This window comes from Puntigrus tetrazona, chromosome 15 (assembly GCF_018831695.1).
Source record: "Puntigrus tetrazona isolate hp1 chromosome 15, ASM1883169v1, whole genome shotgun sequence".
NCBI lineage: Eukaryota > Metazoa > Chordata > Actinopteri > Cypriniformes > Cyprinidae > Puntigrus > Puntigrus tetrazona.
In genome coordinates, this window is record NC_056713.1 from 14,771,906 (window position 1) to 14,788,898 (window position 16,993).

At 40.5% G+C, this 16,993-nt stretch overlaps 1 protein-coding gene across 6 annotated transcripts in view; it reads left to right on the forward strand.

Annotated features, from left to right (window-relative positions):
* bcas3 (BCAS3 microtubule associated cell migration factor) overlaps positions 1 to 16,993 on the forward strand; it is a 193,336-nt gene that overhangs the window by 80,327 nt on the left and 96,016 nt on the right. The window contains exon 24 of one of the 6 annotated variants that reach the window (XM_043258859.1): positions 14,049 to 14,160. The exons of the other annotated variants lie outside the window; for them this stretch is intronic. Coding sequence (XP_043114794.1) covers positions 14,049 to 14,134 — 86 coding nt within the window. The 3' untranslated portion in view covers positions 14,135 to 14,160. Of the gene's footprint in view, positions 1 to 14,048; positions 14,161 to 16,993 lie in introns of those variants that run through there. 6 annotated transcript variants of the gene reach the window in all.

Below are 16,993 nucleotides of genomic sequence, written 5' to 3' on the forward strand. Positions count from 1 at the left end.
AGAGAACAAAATGATTTAAGCACATGGTGGATTATTTTAGTGGACAGTAAAATAAAACCGGTGAAGAGGGCAGTCTGAAAATACACTTTGTTATTTTTTGTATTCTAGATTTTTATGTGCCTGCTTATAATAGAGTTGTTTAGAGGTAGTGTGTTAATATGATGGGTCAGTTAACAGCCAACTAGAACATCCTAGCAACCTCATAGCAACATGATAAAGAACACTCAGAGCACCTCTATACAGTATGTGTGAACCGAGAGCAGCGGTGTGTGTGTGTGAGACAGAGAGAGAGAGAGAGAGTGTGTGTTTGTAGTGCCAGGGGCGAGAGCAGCTGCTCTTTAAAGCGACTGAATGGACAGCAATGTGTCAGGCATCTGCTGTGTACTCGCTCAAAGCTTTTACCTCTGCAGCGCTGTAAGCCACTATCAACATATGAACTCCCTCCTCATCATCCATACAGTTAGAAACTATTTTGTTTAAGATGTGATTTGGGATCAAGTTTTTGGATGCTTTGTGTTTGTTGGAACACTCGGTCTGTGGTCATGGGGTTGTCGTAGGTGGGCTTGTGTGAGTGTTTTGGGGCATAATTGAGCACATCTGGTTGAGTGGGGTTGGATGTTGGAGTGAGATGAGGTGACAGGAAGGACATGTGCAGGCGTTGGCACTCCATGTGCCATTAAGATACTTGCAGCCATGATGGCAAACAGCAGTGGGCGAGTTGTAGACCCTTCTCACCTTGACCTCAGTATCTTAGTCTTCCAGAGTGGCTGCCTGTAGCTTCAAAGGATTCAGTCACAAATGACTAGTGGACAATTTATTTTTCTGGATAAAATATATGTATCTCGATTTATCTTAACATAAATCTACACTTAAAATAGTCTGCTGATTAAATATAGTGGCTGATACTTATACATAATAGCAATTTAAAAAGAAAAAGAAAACTCGTCTATTGGCTGATAGTGGATATTGTACAGAAATTCTATGCATTCTTAATTTAAATTGAACTTTTCCAAAAGGGTTTTAAAGTTCAAATTGTCCAACAGCAAAGCACTGTACTATGAGTTTTTTTTTTTCCTTTTATTCCTTTTTTTATTTTTCCTCTCTAAATTTTATATATTAAAATAGATATTTTAGTAAAAAACAAACAATGAATATCTATTTTTTTGTACATATTATTGTATATTCTAGTGTTGCCTACATTTACTTTTTAATAAAATAATTACATTTTAATTAAGTAAATAAGACCATTCTAATTGAAGTATTAAAGGTATGTTTACTATAAAAGTATGTTGTATATTGTATATATAATTTATTTATGTAGCATTATTATTTAGGTAAGAATACACACACACACACACACACACACACACACACACACACACATATATATATATATATATATATATATATATATATATATATATATATATATATATATATATATATGTATGCATGAGAAACAAGTGTGATCAGGATCAGGTGCAACCCAGGCAAATTTTTTAGGGATTCCTAAAGATTATTCTGATAGTTGTTCAGGCACCCAACCAACTAGTCAATATAAAATCTAGTTGTGTATATCACTAGTAGATTGGCACATACTCGTCTCATGCTGCTGAAATGCTTCCCATTCCTCTCTCAGCAGTTAGGACGCCTCAGCCTGTGAAAGTACATACTTGCTTCAGGCACAGTGTGTTCTGTCTCCATCTTCCCCACTGTGTATTTTTGTTGTTACGTGTGTGCGTGTGCCCGCCTGCATCCTCCTGACAGCCGCAGAAAAGCACAGCTCTTAGTTTGGGTCCCGCTGTCCCAGCCTGCCACATCCAAGCGTACCATCGCACTCTGACGGGGGTGACAGAGTGACGGACCCCCTCCAAGGTGGGGCCACAATTAAAAGCTAGGAACAAAAGCTCTCTGCGTCGAAGTGTGGGTCTCCGCGACTCAACATATGCCCGCCGCTCCCAGCACAGCCCTCCAGACACTAATGGAGACTGACAGCGTCTCCGCACGAGGCGGCATTATCTTCCCCCAGCATGCACTCTCACTCCATAATGTATTGATCGGGCAGCTGCGATGGTATTTTTTACACCTCAGAGTCGGCGCCTGATGTACGCCACTTCATTGAGTCATTACGGCGAACAGAGAGTGCCGCACAGAAAGAGCTGTTAAAAATGAATAGAGGATGAAGAATGAGAAAGCATTCCATCAAACCCCGCCTCTTCCTCGCCGCTCTCCGACCAGGAGACAGCAAGTCTGTTGCATTTATTTTGTGTCTTTTCGATTGACGCGTGAGCGAGTGTGTGTCATAGTTAATGTTTGTTTTTATAGCATGGTGATGTCGAATACTTGGTTGGCAGACGGTCAGTTGTTACTTTTTGAGAGCTGCGTGGTTATGAAGTTTTACCCCTGTAGGCCATCTTACAGTCCAATATTAGTTGTGTGAGTGTGTGTTTGTGCGTGTGTGCTTTAAGCAAAGCAAATAATGTAGTCTGATTCCCCAAAAAATTATTCTGATGATTCACTTCTTTCTACTGATTTAAAAGCATCCAACAAGACCAGTGTAATCTCATTGTTGAACAAATTATTCTTATAAATCTTTTCTTTTTAGTGAATCAAAAACCATTCAGCATGCCCAGTGTAATCTAAATGATTCCCAAGCTAAAAACTCTTATACTCTTAAACTACTTAGACAATGTTTTTTAGTGAATCTGAAATTTCCAGTGAGACCAATGTTATTTGATTCTCAAACAAATTAGAAGTTGGTTCTTTTTTGTGATTAACTAAATCATAAGCATCCAGCGCAATCAGTGTTGACCAATTGCCAAAAATAAATTTGATTATCACAAGTTCAAGTGATTCTTATGAATACTATTCAGCATGACCAGTGAAGTCAAAATAATTCATGAGCTAATGAGTTTACAGAATTTACTGTTCTGTTTGAACATGTTTCTCAGACATGTATGAAAGTAAATTATTGAAACAAGTTTGTCTTTAAATTATTGTTTGGCAGTGAAAATATTTGTCAAATACGTATTAAAAGTACTAGAACAACTGTTAATGGAACTGTTGTGAACATTTAAATTGGAACCACAGTCAGAATTTCAAAGTTTCAAAATTCTAGTTAGTCAGAAGTTTCTTATGTTTTTCATTTTACTTGCTAGTAGTAATATAATTATTTGTATTATTTTTTTAATCTCTAAACTAGAATAGATTGTTTCAGTGGCCTCCTGAATGGCTGATCCTTTTGAGTTGGGCATGTTCTTTCCGTGTGTGTGTGGAATGAGCTGCTGTTGAAGGATAGCTGAAGAGCTGTAGACAGATGTGAGAGGCGAGTTCCTCTTCAGGAGGTGAGGTAATGTGACATGGTCAGATTCTCTTGGACAGCCCCTCCTCTCTCCAGGTGTGGAGGTGAGGTGCTGCGGGTCATTTCCTGTGCAGATGAGTTTCAGTGTGGGAAGATGATCTGAGCTCACCTGCCCACCACGGCCCACAGAGCCATCCTTTGTTTATTCATTTAGTGCTGCAGATTAACCCCGGCTTGAGGGCCTTCCTGGAAACGGTATCCATGTGACTGCATAGAGGTGAGTCGCTTCTCCTTCTCTCTCTCCTCACCTGGAAATAAACGTCTGGTCATTTACGCCTGTGTGTTTCCAATCAGCCAGGAACGTCTGAAATGCCTGGGCCCGAGTCCACCACAGCTTCCTCTGAATGAAGCCGAAGAGAGAGAGAGTGCTGAGCACTCATGCGTTCTCATTCATTACAACTGCTAAACATCCATAATTGTAGTCAAAAAGGAAAATCGTATTATTTTTCACCCTGAACTTCTGTTCTGAAATTGATTGTGAAGGATGAGAAATTGTACGGGGGTGGCTCTTTTGTCTGTTATAATTGATAATCACTTTTAAATGTCAAAACAGGCCATAAAAGTATAATTTAAGTACACTATATTCCAGCTCTTTTGAAGCCCTGTAGCAGCCTTATCTCAAATATCTTGCTTTTTGTTCCAAAATGTTGTGTGAATCAAATCTTTAAATTAATATAAAAACATTTAATTAATGATTTAATTCAGTTCACAAAACCTCTCTGAATGTTTTGTTCACAGATCGACACGTCCACTTAATGAGTTTAACTCCATAACACTCAGAATGGAGTGGCCAAGTGATAAAAGCAAATTCCAAATTCTTTGTAAATGCACTTGAAAAAGCAACCAGAATTTCTTTCTTTGAAACAACATGAAGATGAGTGGGTTTTTTCTTCTCGTCTCGGACTAAGCTAATTCTTTAATTTATCTGTCTGTCCTTTTTCATTGTGCATTTCTCTTGTTTTCTCCATCTGTCCATTCTTTCTTGATCTCCCTGAGCTGAGATGCACTGGCGTCATCAGCAGAGAGAGCGAGCGAGCGAGGCAGAAGTGCACACCTCGCACATTTGATTCACAATCTGTTTTGGCAGGCCAGGCAAGCAGGAGATACAAGTCCAGAGCATCATAAAGGTCTTGACAGTTTTCTTAGAGTGAGCTTTTTCTCTGTTCTTTTTGTTTTTCCAGTTTTTTCTTCCCCGTCTGTAATCTTAATATAAGTAGATTTATGACATGCATGTATGTCAGCGTGTGTTTGTGTAGCTACAGAAGGAAAGCGTGTGAGGTTTGCTGTCCAGTGTTGTGTACACTTCAGAAGACCCTGTGCCTCCCTCTCCCTCCTCTTGGGAATGTTATCAGTAGAACAGGAAGCACAAGTTATCACATTCTTGGTGCACGCGGCTTCAGAAGAATCCATTAATTTGACGACAAGAGCACAGGACCAGATGTGAAAATCTCGCTTGATTTGAACTTTGCCCAGATCTTATCACAGTAATTTATACCTCATTGTCTCAGTCCAGGGCTGGAAAGCATCATTTCCAGATCATTTTAATGGATTTCTCTCCCCACTCCCTCTCCCCCTTGTTTCAGAGGCCTAGAGAATGTGGGTTTGTGTGAAATTATGAAAAATGCTTTCATTAGTATTCCTCCGGCTCGCCGAAGCAGACCCCGCACATGGACCGCTCTCCCTTCCGTGTGCCCCCGTGCGTAACGCCATTCATACAGACTCCAAAATGCGTCCCTCCTTAGGCCAAAGGGCTCAATGCCAGGTACACCCATTATTGCAAACCGTCTCTGCACACAGGGACGTGCTTGCCGGGATTCGACCGGGGCTCTTCAGAGTGATTGACGTCCGGTGCGGTCAAACAAATGTGCTTCCCTCGTTATAGCCACCGCTGTGCCAGTATTGAACCCATTCGGTTACATTTAACTCTGCCAGCCGTAACACAGTCACATGGGAGCGGAAATGTATTCAGGAGCACCAAACACGCAAAGCGGTCTTTCCCAGAAACATGTGTTTCCAATGAACTCCACAAACTGCTCGCATGTAAGCGGTGGTCAGGCGAACGGGATAATTTATTCTGCTCTGGATAGACTTGTCATATTAATTATAACTCAGGCCAGAAAGCCTGGATGGCAGGTTGGAGTCACCTCGGTTATTTTTGGAAGCTTTGAGAAGGTACTGCACGCTTTCTTTTCACCTGACTTATAGTAATAACTTTGCAGTCAACACTCAGCCAGGAATGCCACTCCTATCCAAACTGTCTCGGTTGAACCATTGTGGTCCCGACAAAGCTCTCAGGCTGCATTAATGCAGACCTACACAATTCTATAGTGGTCTTGTGTTGTTTCTTGCAGGCTCTGGAGAGTCATCCTGGTTTGGAACGAGGTCAGAGATGCACCTTAATTGTCGTCAGCAGGAGGAAGATAAGTCCTTTAAGCCTGAACCCATGGGCAGAAAGTGTCTCTCTTTACGCTTCTGTCGCCTCAAACTAGGCTGAGTGCTAAGCGGAACATAATTCAGTAAATTAGTCCGGGTAAACACAACCCTGAGCCCCTGAGCCAATCAGAAAAAGGAAACATTGAGGGACCGTGAGCAAAAGATGCCAGAACTATTGTGAATCAAGCTACAAGTATGTGTAAATGATTTGGTTTCCATTTGTACCAGCAAAACTTTGACTCCCAACGCGCCATCCTGCCCGCAGTGTTCTCCATTTTAGCTTGGTTTGTGCATCACAGACGGAGACCGAGCGGTCTAGGCTTACTTGTACTGACCCCAAGAAATATTTCCATCGAGGCTTTGTTGTGAATTCTAATAAACACCATGATTTGAATTAACCGGCAAGCGTTTTGAGTCATTTTAATAAATGAGCTCCACATGTTCCTCTCGTTTTTCCCCTTCCACCCCCATTCCGTTCATTGAAGCACCCATGTTAGCACCAAAAACACTTGTTTTTCTCTTCACCTACCACTGTAGAGATGAGTGTATAGCACCCAGTAGAGAGATACTTTCTTCATGTAATTTCAGGAGTAAAAGAAAGTCGGTTAATATGACTCAAAGCATTTTGTCAGTCAAGGAGTTGGAGATGTTGACGTCCAACCTCTGACTTCGCTCAGGCAGCTGGGACAGGAAAATCAGGATACAATTTGGCACTTAAGGAGACTAAACGATTTCCTCCTCCCTGATGATTTCTACTGGGAAATGTGTCCGTGCACTGAAAATTACATCCGGGAAAATGTTTATATAGTTTTTTTTTTCTTTTGCCTCTTTCAAATGAATGAATATTCTTCTAACCTTTTACGCTCAACACAATGTAGCCCTCTCTTTCCTCTCATTAACCTCCTTTCTTAGCATTTTTACACAACCGTGTCACCACTTTCTTGGCAAATGCTTGTTTTCAGGAGGTTGGCAGTACTCCTGAGGAAAACTCCTAAAGTATGGCCTTTAAAGAGCACTACTTACTCAACCTCCCCCCTGATCTGTGAGTGCTGAGACCCATCATGCCGAGCTGTGTCACCCAAACCCCTCTGTGGATGTAAACAGTGCACCACTTAATTCTTTTATTTTGGCGTCTTGCACCCAATTGGACCCACTTTTAACCCCTCTGGCATTTTAATGTGGTCTGCTGGGAAACCTGAGACCCTTGCTTAGTGAAATGAAGGTATTTGATGTTGCATGTTGTCCTCCCACCAGTTCGACATTAAACGTAATGACTTTTTTTTTTTCTCCCTTACCGCCTCATATTATGTCCGTTCCACCTAGAGTGCCAACAAGCCTCTTTCTCACATTGTTTTTCTTTCCTTTTTCTTGCCCCCCTCACCATTCACAATAAAACTGCAGTTGTACACATCTACCACAACCCGCTGTCTGGAAACAAAGAATTTAAGGCTGAACCATGGACTTTTAAAGCCTTAAACAGGACTGACAGAAAAAATGCTGATAAACCTAAGTCTTGTGTGAAAGATTCCTCTCATGTATCTCAGACTGATGTTTCCAGTTCTCTCTAAACAAGGCTGCCATTAGGTAATGTGATGTGTGTTCGGGGTTAAGCGGTTGGAGATGCTGGTGCATAGTTTCTCAGATTTCTGATTCATTTGCTTTATAAATAAGCCCAGGGGAGCCAGAGGTGTTGGGTCACTTACTGTAATGGCAGGGGAACTGAGAGGGGAGGAAATGGAGGGATGCTTGAAGAATGACTCCACTTTTGTTTGATTTGTTTTCTTTAAACAGATTGTTTCACAAACACTAATTTAGAAGAATGCCAAAAAAAAAAAATCACATCAGCTTATAATGAACCCAATTAACTTTTCTTTGCTATTCAGAATAAGCTAGCGATTCAATTTATTTGATTTATTTTAATTTGATTGATCTAGTTCAGTCAGTTGGTGTTATTCAGTTTATTTGACTTAATTGAGTTGATGATTATTCATTTGCATAAAGTTAAATGTAAAATTAAAAAAAAGAATTGCATTAGAATTGACTCATTTGATCCTACGTGATTTGATATATGTATTATACATTTTGCTTAAGATATGAAAGCTAAGTCTGTAAATTGTAAAGGGAAGTTTTTAATTTGTGAATTTATACAACAGTGTACAAACTTTGCAGTTCAGTTTATTTTTATATTTAACACGCATAATAATCAACACAACCAATAATTGCCGTGTGTATACCAGTTGAAGTAAACTACATTTCTTGTCTAAAAATATTATAACATAAAATTACAAAAAATAATAAACTCATAAGTACTTCAGTTATAAACTAGAAAAGCTCTTAATGAGTCTATAAGTATGTATACATAGAAATCAGAACTTTTTATGTACAGACATCCGATTTCTTTTGAACATCTTTCCCTCTGTTTACTCTTTGCAAATGCAAGGAATTCCATTTCTGCTGGGTGAAGCATGACTATGTGTATTGTGGTGTGTGTTTTCGTCCCTTTGAGGCTTGAAAAATCCCCGGTGGAGCCTCTGGATCGTGCTCTGTGTATTTCAAACATATGGGAATCAGCATGGTTGCAGTCCCCTCACAACAGGCGAGTGCTTTCACTTGATTATATTATCTGTTAAACATTTTTTCCTCAGTTTTTTTTGCTACAGCGCTTAAAAAAAAAGGGGAGCGGTATGTGACCCTTTCTTTGCCGAGGGGTCAAGTGGTGATTGCTGATGTTGTCTGCTCTAAACACATGTTTAGCCCAACACCGCTCACCCAGTCCCCCTAAAGGTTTGGTAACCATTATGTTACTTCCTAAGTCAGTTCCGGAGTCAGGCCTCGGAGGACTGGGCGAAAGGTTGGTGTATGAATTAGCATCGTTGTCCTTTTTACTTATTTCTTCTTTGTTTGCGTGCAAGTTCCCATGCGGATTTTAATGCAGGACCATTCAGTCACTGGCTTCCTGGTCCTTCTAACACAGGTGAATATCTGCGACGTGGCAATAGACGTGGCACTGCTCACGCAATTCTGTCCCAGACAGGAAGTGCCATGGTAAGCTTTGTTATGATAGTGGATCAGCAGCTAAGAGGAAGAGCTGTGAACTTCACATGGGAGCAGAGCCGCCGAGTCCGACCGTGGCCGCCACCTCAGGGCCCAGCGGCCCAGCAGGAAATGAAAGGATCATTTAGTTTGTGGCAGATGAGCAGGAGGGGAAAGGGAGGGAACGGCGCATACACAGACACACGGTTTTAACCCTCCTGAGACGAGCAAAACAAGCTCTGCTCAGATGTGCTGTGGCAGAGGTGTCAGGGCATACGTGTGTCTGCGGTGACCCGGTGGAGGGTGCGTGTCAGAGAGTTGTGTGGTGGGACGGAAAGAAAGAGAGAGAACTGTTGTCATGGCTGCAGCGGTAGCTGTTTTAATGCTGTCGGTGGTGGGAGATTTGTGACAAGCCAATCCAAAGGTGGCTAGCTTCCCTGTCCAAGTGAATGTATCGCCTTCATTTCAGACCTCGAGTTCTTGTACTCTCCATTCTGACACCTCTCCCCACAGTCAGGACGTCTCCTTTGAGCCTCGCTGCATTTCATCATTAATCACTGTTACTATTGCTCATACTTTTTATAGAACATCCACTAACTCTTAATGTAGCTCATCCCACACTATTTGTACTGTGTACTTTTAATTGTGTAACTTTTCACATTATCTCCATTCACATCTCCATTTAATGGTGCTTTGGATATTTTGAAATGCATGGATTAGCAAAGATTGTGATACTCATCTCATCGTTCTTTTACCTTAATTATTGCAGTCTGGCCACTGATTAAAGATGGTTTTGAGCACATGGCAGACAGATGAGTGTGGTTGCTTTACGAATCAGTATAGGATACTTCCTGTTTGGTCCTGAAGATATGTAGGGGGGTTTAGGGTTTGAGATGATGATGATGATTGGATAAAAGAGCTGAGGGTACCTAATAAGGTCTAAAGTCTCAGACAACCTTAAGATAAGACTGATATTCTCTCTAATTATTACTAATAAATGGCTAATATTCTAGTAATTTACATGCTAATTAGCAACTATTTCAAGTGTTTTAAGTGTATCATTCATTATAATTTAATGTAATTTTTAATTTTAACATTTAAAGCCAGATTGTTATTTATGCTTTTATTGATTTAGGCAGCTAACCAAGTCTGAGTAAAATTAATATTAAATTTAAATTTAAAATTAAATTAAATTAAATCATCAAGTCAAATTAAATTTAATTATTGAATTGAATTGAGTTAATCGGGTGCAAAAAGTGTAAATGATGTTACAATCTCACTCCCCCAATAATCACAGTTAACTTTTGCACTGAAACACTTTTCTCTATACATTTGTAAAATTCATGGTACCTAGTTGTAATTATTACACTCTGCAGATTTATAAGTAAGATTATGTAGAGGCGTATTTGTCTCCCTCTGGTTTGGGCATGAAAAAAAGGGGCCATTGCTTGAGCCTGCTCAGGTAAGAATGCATTTTTCCATAGTGCTGTGGGTGACAGTCGTAAGTGTTGGCACTTGTGAGAAACACCTTACTTTCCCAGAACTACGTGGCAGCAGGCACAAGGCACGTTGAAATGACATGCTGTCGACTACTGCGACACACAGCACAAGAAGCCTGTAATTTGGCTGAACAAGCTGTCTTTTGAGTGAGCGCTGCACATTTTCAGACGGTAGCGGGCGATTGGGAAAAAGTGCAAAGGGTGCCTCTCCTGAGCCGTCACCTGTCAGATAGAGGAGTTATCTTTAAGTCATCGTAGCTGCTTTGTCGCGAGCGTCCTGTCTAAATGTTTACAGGAAATAATTCGCAAACCAATGAAACGTGGATTGTACACAAACACGGATACTGCTGAGTTGAGAAAACAAAAGGATTGGTTTGGTCGGGTAGGGGGAGGTTCTGCGGTTCTACTGGCTATTGTAGTATTGGCTGGAAGTGGCACATGGCCTGAGGTGCAGAGCTCAGACACAAGAAAGACTCTGTGTGCCATTAGAAGGGTGATTAGGATGTCTGCTTTGCCCCAGGCTCATGATGGCCTCTGGACTAAACAGGCCTTTACGCTGGCTGGTCTTCTACATCCAGATCCCTGTCTGCTCACAGCGCTCCACTTCATACTCCTTATGGAACCAGTGAGCAATCACAAGAGGAGGTGCCCAGCCATAAGAGCCCAAAGTGCGTTTGTGTGTGTCCGCTTGAGCGCATATGTGAGTGCTCCAACAGTGTGAACCGGCGAGGTGCAGCGAGACATTGTTAACACGGTCCAGCTTACAGGCGTGACCAGTATTCTTCAGAGAGGACGATACTGAGGGCCAAATGAAATATTTCCCCTTGCTCGTTTATTTCTCATGGCACTGCTGGAATGTCCCAATGCATCCTGGGTGTTCCACTCGCTCACTCGTTAACAGCTTTCACACAGGGTACCAATTAACCTCTCACATCCTGCTCCACAACAGGTTTTTTATATTCCACAAAAACTCCCAGCTTCTACTCTAAGTGACCCTTTTAACAGAAAACGCCTCTCAGTGTGTTTAAAGTCCTCACACAGCATCTCCATTAGACTCGGCGTCCTCAATTTATCCCTCTTGACCTTTTGCCAGAATGCCACTGGCAGTTTCAATTCAGTTCACTGCACAATTTCCTTGAGGTCACTTTGTGGATTGCTACAAAACATTGCAAAAACATTGGAAGCTATCAATGATGATATAATGGTGGCAGGAAAAAGCGCAGCGTGTACCATCCAGACCTGCGTTCAAACATTAACTGTGCTTGTTTACAGTGTGATGTAAAGTTTATGCTGGAGGGATGTGCTGATATTAAAATTCTGGCCGATACTGATATGCTGGTAATTATTTTGGAGCCAAAAACCTATAGGCTGTTTAGTCTAAATAAAAAAAAAAAAAAAAAAAAAAGTAAAATCAGTTGTTGGTAACACTTAATTTTTACGGTTACACCTATTAATTGTTTATTAGCATGCATTTTACTGCAATTTTAGCCATTCGGGCTAAACACGTATTATTCAACATGACTTTATTCAACATCCCTAATAAACTTAACAACTACATTACTAACTGTTAATAAGCAGCAAATTAAGAATTTATTGAGGCAAAAGTCATAGTTAATAGTTACCAAGTGTTACCTATTCTAAAGTGTTACCCAGTTGTTTAATAACCAATATAGTTTGGCGTTTTTAGTATTTGTTTTAATACAAATAAATGTTTACATTTTTAATTGCTTTTATCTTGATGTTTACATTTCCATTCGAAATGTAAAACATTTTTGTGATACATTTTATAATATTTATGATATATGCATTTTTATAATGGTTTGGGTGAAAAAGTCTCTTATGCTTAAACTTATTAGATTAAAAATACTTTAAATAGTATGAAGAATTCTTACAATTTAAATTTAAAGTTTTTTTTTTCTTTTCTTTTTTAAATATATTTATTCCTGTGAATTAATTTGAAATGGTCTATTACAGACATCATTCTAATATGCCGATTTGATGTAAAAGAAAGATTTATATTGCTTAGACCTTTTGTGGAAACCATTATGTATTTCATCATGTATTTAATGCATCATTAATTTGTGTTTAGAAAGAATGTTTCATTTGAAATAGAAATTTTGTTACAATAAAAATATATGTATATATGAGCGTGCACAGGTAAATGAATTAATATAGTCATTCATCATAGGCATGGAAAATAATATATGGAACATGTGTAATTCAGAAAAAGCTCTACACACCTCTTGTTACCACTATGCTGCTCTCCGCGACTGTGTACAATCCTGCCACATCACAGTCTATTCAGAAGAAATGGTTAAATGCACTTCTCAGTATTTGTTCTTTAGAAAGCAGAGAAACCAGGTCACAGGAGCCGCTTGCAGTCAACCCTTAATTGGTTCTCTTGCTTCTGGCGTGCATTTTGCCTGACGGCGGAAACCGTAACTTGTGTGCGGGCCTGTTTGCGTCTTTGTCCAAACTTCACTAAATTGGACTGAGCCATTGTTGAGCCCTAACAAGTCGGACACCCCACACTTTCCTCCTCCCTGGAGCCTCAGATGTAATTATGGAGCTTGTCTCCTGGCACTAGCAGTCGGAAAAAGTCACCAACAGCCGAAAAGAGAGTGTCCATTAAGGCTTGTCTGACTCGACCCCGGTGTTTGGAGGGGGTGAAGCGAGGCGCAAAAACGTGGCGCGGGCAAGTAGCAAACACGTCTGTTTACTGGAGCATGCAGCAGCCTTCCAGCTCCTGCTTCCTGGACTTGAGCGCCTACCGTGGGTGTGCGAGGACTAGTTTAGTCCACATCAACCCACATCACTATCAATGCACACTAATTGCAATGAGGTTTAGAGAGGCATTAGGTAAATGTCACTTCACAACGGCGGCTCAAACAGAGAAATCGCCTCTTCAAGCGTCTTTTACACACCATGGGTGTCTCTGTCAGCTGGTAGAGCCACACTGAAGTAGATTAAAAATCGGTATAGTATTTTGAGTTTCAGTGATCTTTTGCTTTTTCTTGATGTAAGAAAAGGGTTCTTACACACTTAAAGATGCACTTGGCAGCTGTCAAATTAAAGAGAAACATTTGCTTAGGTTTTTCTCCTCTACGTCTTCTATCGCTGTGAAACAACAAATGCCTGGATGGCAATCAATTAGACCACAGAACCATCCACTGTATGGGTAATTACAACAGCTACAACATAATTGGCTTTTAAATCATTTGCGAATGACTAAACTCAAAGCATATGCCCTTGGAGCGCACAACCAAGCATAAGACGCCATTTCTACCCATCTCCCTTCAGCAGCAGGGAGGAGACGGCCTGTGGACCCACAGCGCTTGTTTTTGGATTGATAGAATGCTATTGCGTCATTAATACTTGCCTTCTTTTGAATATGCTTTTTCAGCACGGGACTTTTTTTTTTAGGTAGTTGAAGGTTCACTCGTACATTCTGTCCTTAGAAGGTCTGAGAGCCTAAGATAAATAAAATGTTGAATATGTGTCTTATGTCATATTTAATTGATTTGCTTAAAGTGAATGTGGTCATGATCTAATTTTTCATGCCACTAATGATCTTATATATAAGGGCCTGGTACATTAAGTGCAGTCTAGGGCATGTCTTGTCAATTTTTTTATTCCTCGATAAAATATTCAAATTCTTGGGTAGAACATGATGTTTCTTTTCATGTGTTAAGAAGCCATCTCTGTGCCACTTTGGGTTATAGCCACTCCTGTCACTGCGGATAATGGACAGCTGACATGCTGCTGCAGAAACATGGCTCTGGGCCGTCCGGCGGTGACATCGCACTAGCAGACTGCCACCACGCTCAATCAGTCGTAAGCCACACTCATAAACTCACCATGACAGACATTGATCACCGCTGTCACTCGCTAGCCATGTCGTGATGAGTTTATAGTCACACGCTAGACATGCAAATGGCGCGGCGTGACACTAATGGTCATTTAGTTTTTGCATGTGCGTGCTTGTATGTGTCCGCCTGTCCGTCTGTCTCATATCTCAATCGAGGGAAAGCAGAGAGAGGGGAAAAAAAAGCACACAGCTGGACACGCACAGTTTGCCAATTCGCTGTTTGTTCCGGATTTCAGCCAGTTTACACACTCTGCTCATTTTATTCAGGTTCTGGTTGAGTTCCATGTTCCATTCCCTTTTGAAGTCACGATAGCTCCTTCTGGCCTTAAATTAGCGATAACATGATATCGCTGTTTTGCTATAAAAAGCCTCACACTCCCTGCATGGGCTTGTCTTGTTGCTTTTGCTTTGAAACAAAGCGGAGAACGCACAAACATAAGAGAAGCGGCCGGTTCGACTGTTTGTTGGTTTATAGCAGCCCAGATGATGCTTTTGTTTGATAAAAGTCTCTCGCAAACGCTCCAGGAAAGTTTCCTTAAGAACGCTTTATGGAATGCTGAGGCTAAATAAGTTGATGTTCCGTAGAACCTGAATTTGACATCATTCCTGAACTCTCAGCTTTGCCGGAGTTGTTCTTGTTGCTGTGGATCTTTGGTAGGATGTAGTTTGTAATTAGACACAGATGTTTCTAAAGCAGCTTGGCCAGACTGTTATTCTTGCCTATGCTGAGTACTTATTTTACCCTCCTCATTTCAAGCTGCACTCACTTTAAAACTTTCCCAAAATTCCAAGCCCTAATGCAGTTTTATGTGACATTTAGTCGCAAGGCGATCATGTGATGCTACAGAGGGGCCCTGCCTTTTTTCAATTACTATATTTCTTCCATTAACAAATTATGGTGCTTTGTTTCATTCTAGGTATTTATCAAAGCCTTTGTAAGGAATTTCAGAGCATTACTTATATAAAAGGAGACCTTGTTTAAGGATTGGTTGTCCATTTGTTAATCTGTGAAAACAGAACAACAGATTGTGTTGAATTTGTGAATTGTGTTCTGCGAAAGAGGCTCAGCATCTCTGCATAATTCATAGTATCATATCCTATCTGAGCTTATGCTTAGAATATTTTAATTCATCACTGTCGCCTTGAAAACATGGGTAGTGAAGTAATTCTGGTGTGGACAGCAGGACTCCAGTGGAATTCCCCGCTCCGATGTAACCGCACTCGTTGCTTTGATCTGGTGCGAGCATTTCAATGATGCTGAATTGGAGAACCAGGGTTTAGTTTACTGTGATGTGTGGTGGAACACAGAGAACTGGCTCTGTCATACATGGATTAGTTTTTTGTGACTTTATGGCTTCTGACTTTTTGGTGCTCTCGATCTGATAGCAGTCATGTGACGAACAGATTTAAGGCTTAAGCTCTGTTCCAAAACTTAGTGAGCTGCCTACTGTCTGCATCCTACATAGACAGCTGTCTTTTATGGCAGCGTCCTAACTGAATTAGAACCTCATAAATTACTGATTTTGAACACATAGACACCATAAAGCACATGAGACTGAACTAGTGATTAATTTGTATCAAGCAATGCAGTAATAAAAGTTAATATACTTAGCGCACACAAATTTGGGATATAATAGTAAAATTGAAATAATAGTAAAAACTTTGTTTTATATAATTGCCAGCTGTATATTTATGTTATACAATGTTCCTTGCGCGGCGTCCACCTTGGATTTTTATTTTATGTGATAATTTTGATTTTCAGTATTGGATCTATTTTCATGCTTTGTTGTTGTTTTTTTGATTATGTATATATAGTTTTTATTTTGTTGCCTTCCCTGCAAATGAACAAAAAAAGTCAAATTAATAAGTTTCCCACCCTCACATATTTTACGTCTTAAAAATATGTCTATGAAGGCATTTCGCTAGGTCCTGGAAAAGCACCATGGTCTTTAAAAAGCGCTCAATGGTGAGCATTTTAATAATCTACTGATGACGGCAGCAATCCTCTCACTACGAGCGAGTGATCCTGCAGCTGAGCATGCTGGTTTGAGCGGTTGGTAGCAGTGTGTTAAACTTCTGAACTGAAAGACACATTGTGAAAGGCAATTCCGTTTTCATCAAAGTTAAATCAGTCCCTCTTTAAAGTGGCTTAAACGGTTCAAATTAGTGGTGGGCTTTTTCGAAGCCAATATATAGGAGTCTCTCAAGGCCATGTGTTTGTGGGCTGCGGCATGCCTTCCTTTAAGGTCAAATGTTGCGCATTGAGCTCGTTGATGACTCACATGGTAAAATCCACTTTTCAGAAACCATCATGAGCTCATCTGAGCTTCAAACCGTTGCACCTGACCTGAAAATCCTAAAGAGATGAACAAAGTTAATACCTAAGAAGGAAAGTATGGCACTGCTGTTTCGTCTACGCCGAGGCCGTGATTTCTTCTCAAAAGCTGATCTAACTGTAATTAGTCTGTTCCGTCAGTATTTATATTTTTAGCTCTGGATTGACTAAAGAGAATATGGGAGCAATCTATGACTGGCTGGTATCCACATATGGGCCTGATCTGGAAACGGCTGTTTGATGCAACTTGCCGTCCTCCATATTGAAGAGATTTCCAAACGCAACCGAGCCCAAAGTGTGCCATGTCACAAAGCATTGGGTTCAGAACAGCATTCAATGAAAAGTAAGGGTAAGCGTTTTATTCTTTCCGATTCGAGTACATTTAACACACTATTTGTGAAACCAGACTGATTTGTTAAATAATGAATACTGTAAGTGTTTTTTAAAAGGTTTGCTTCTAATAA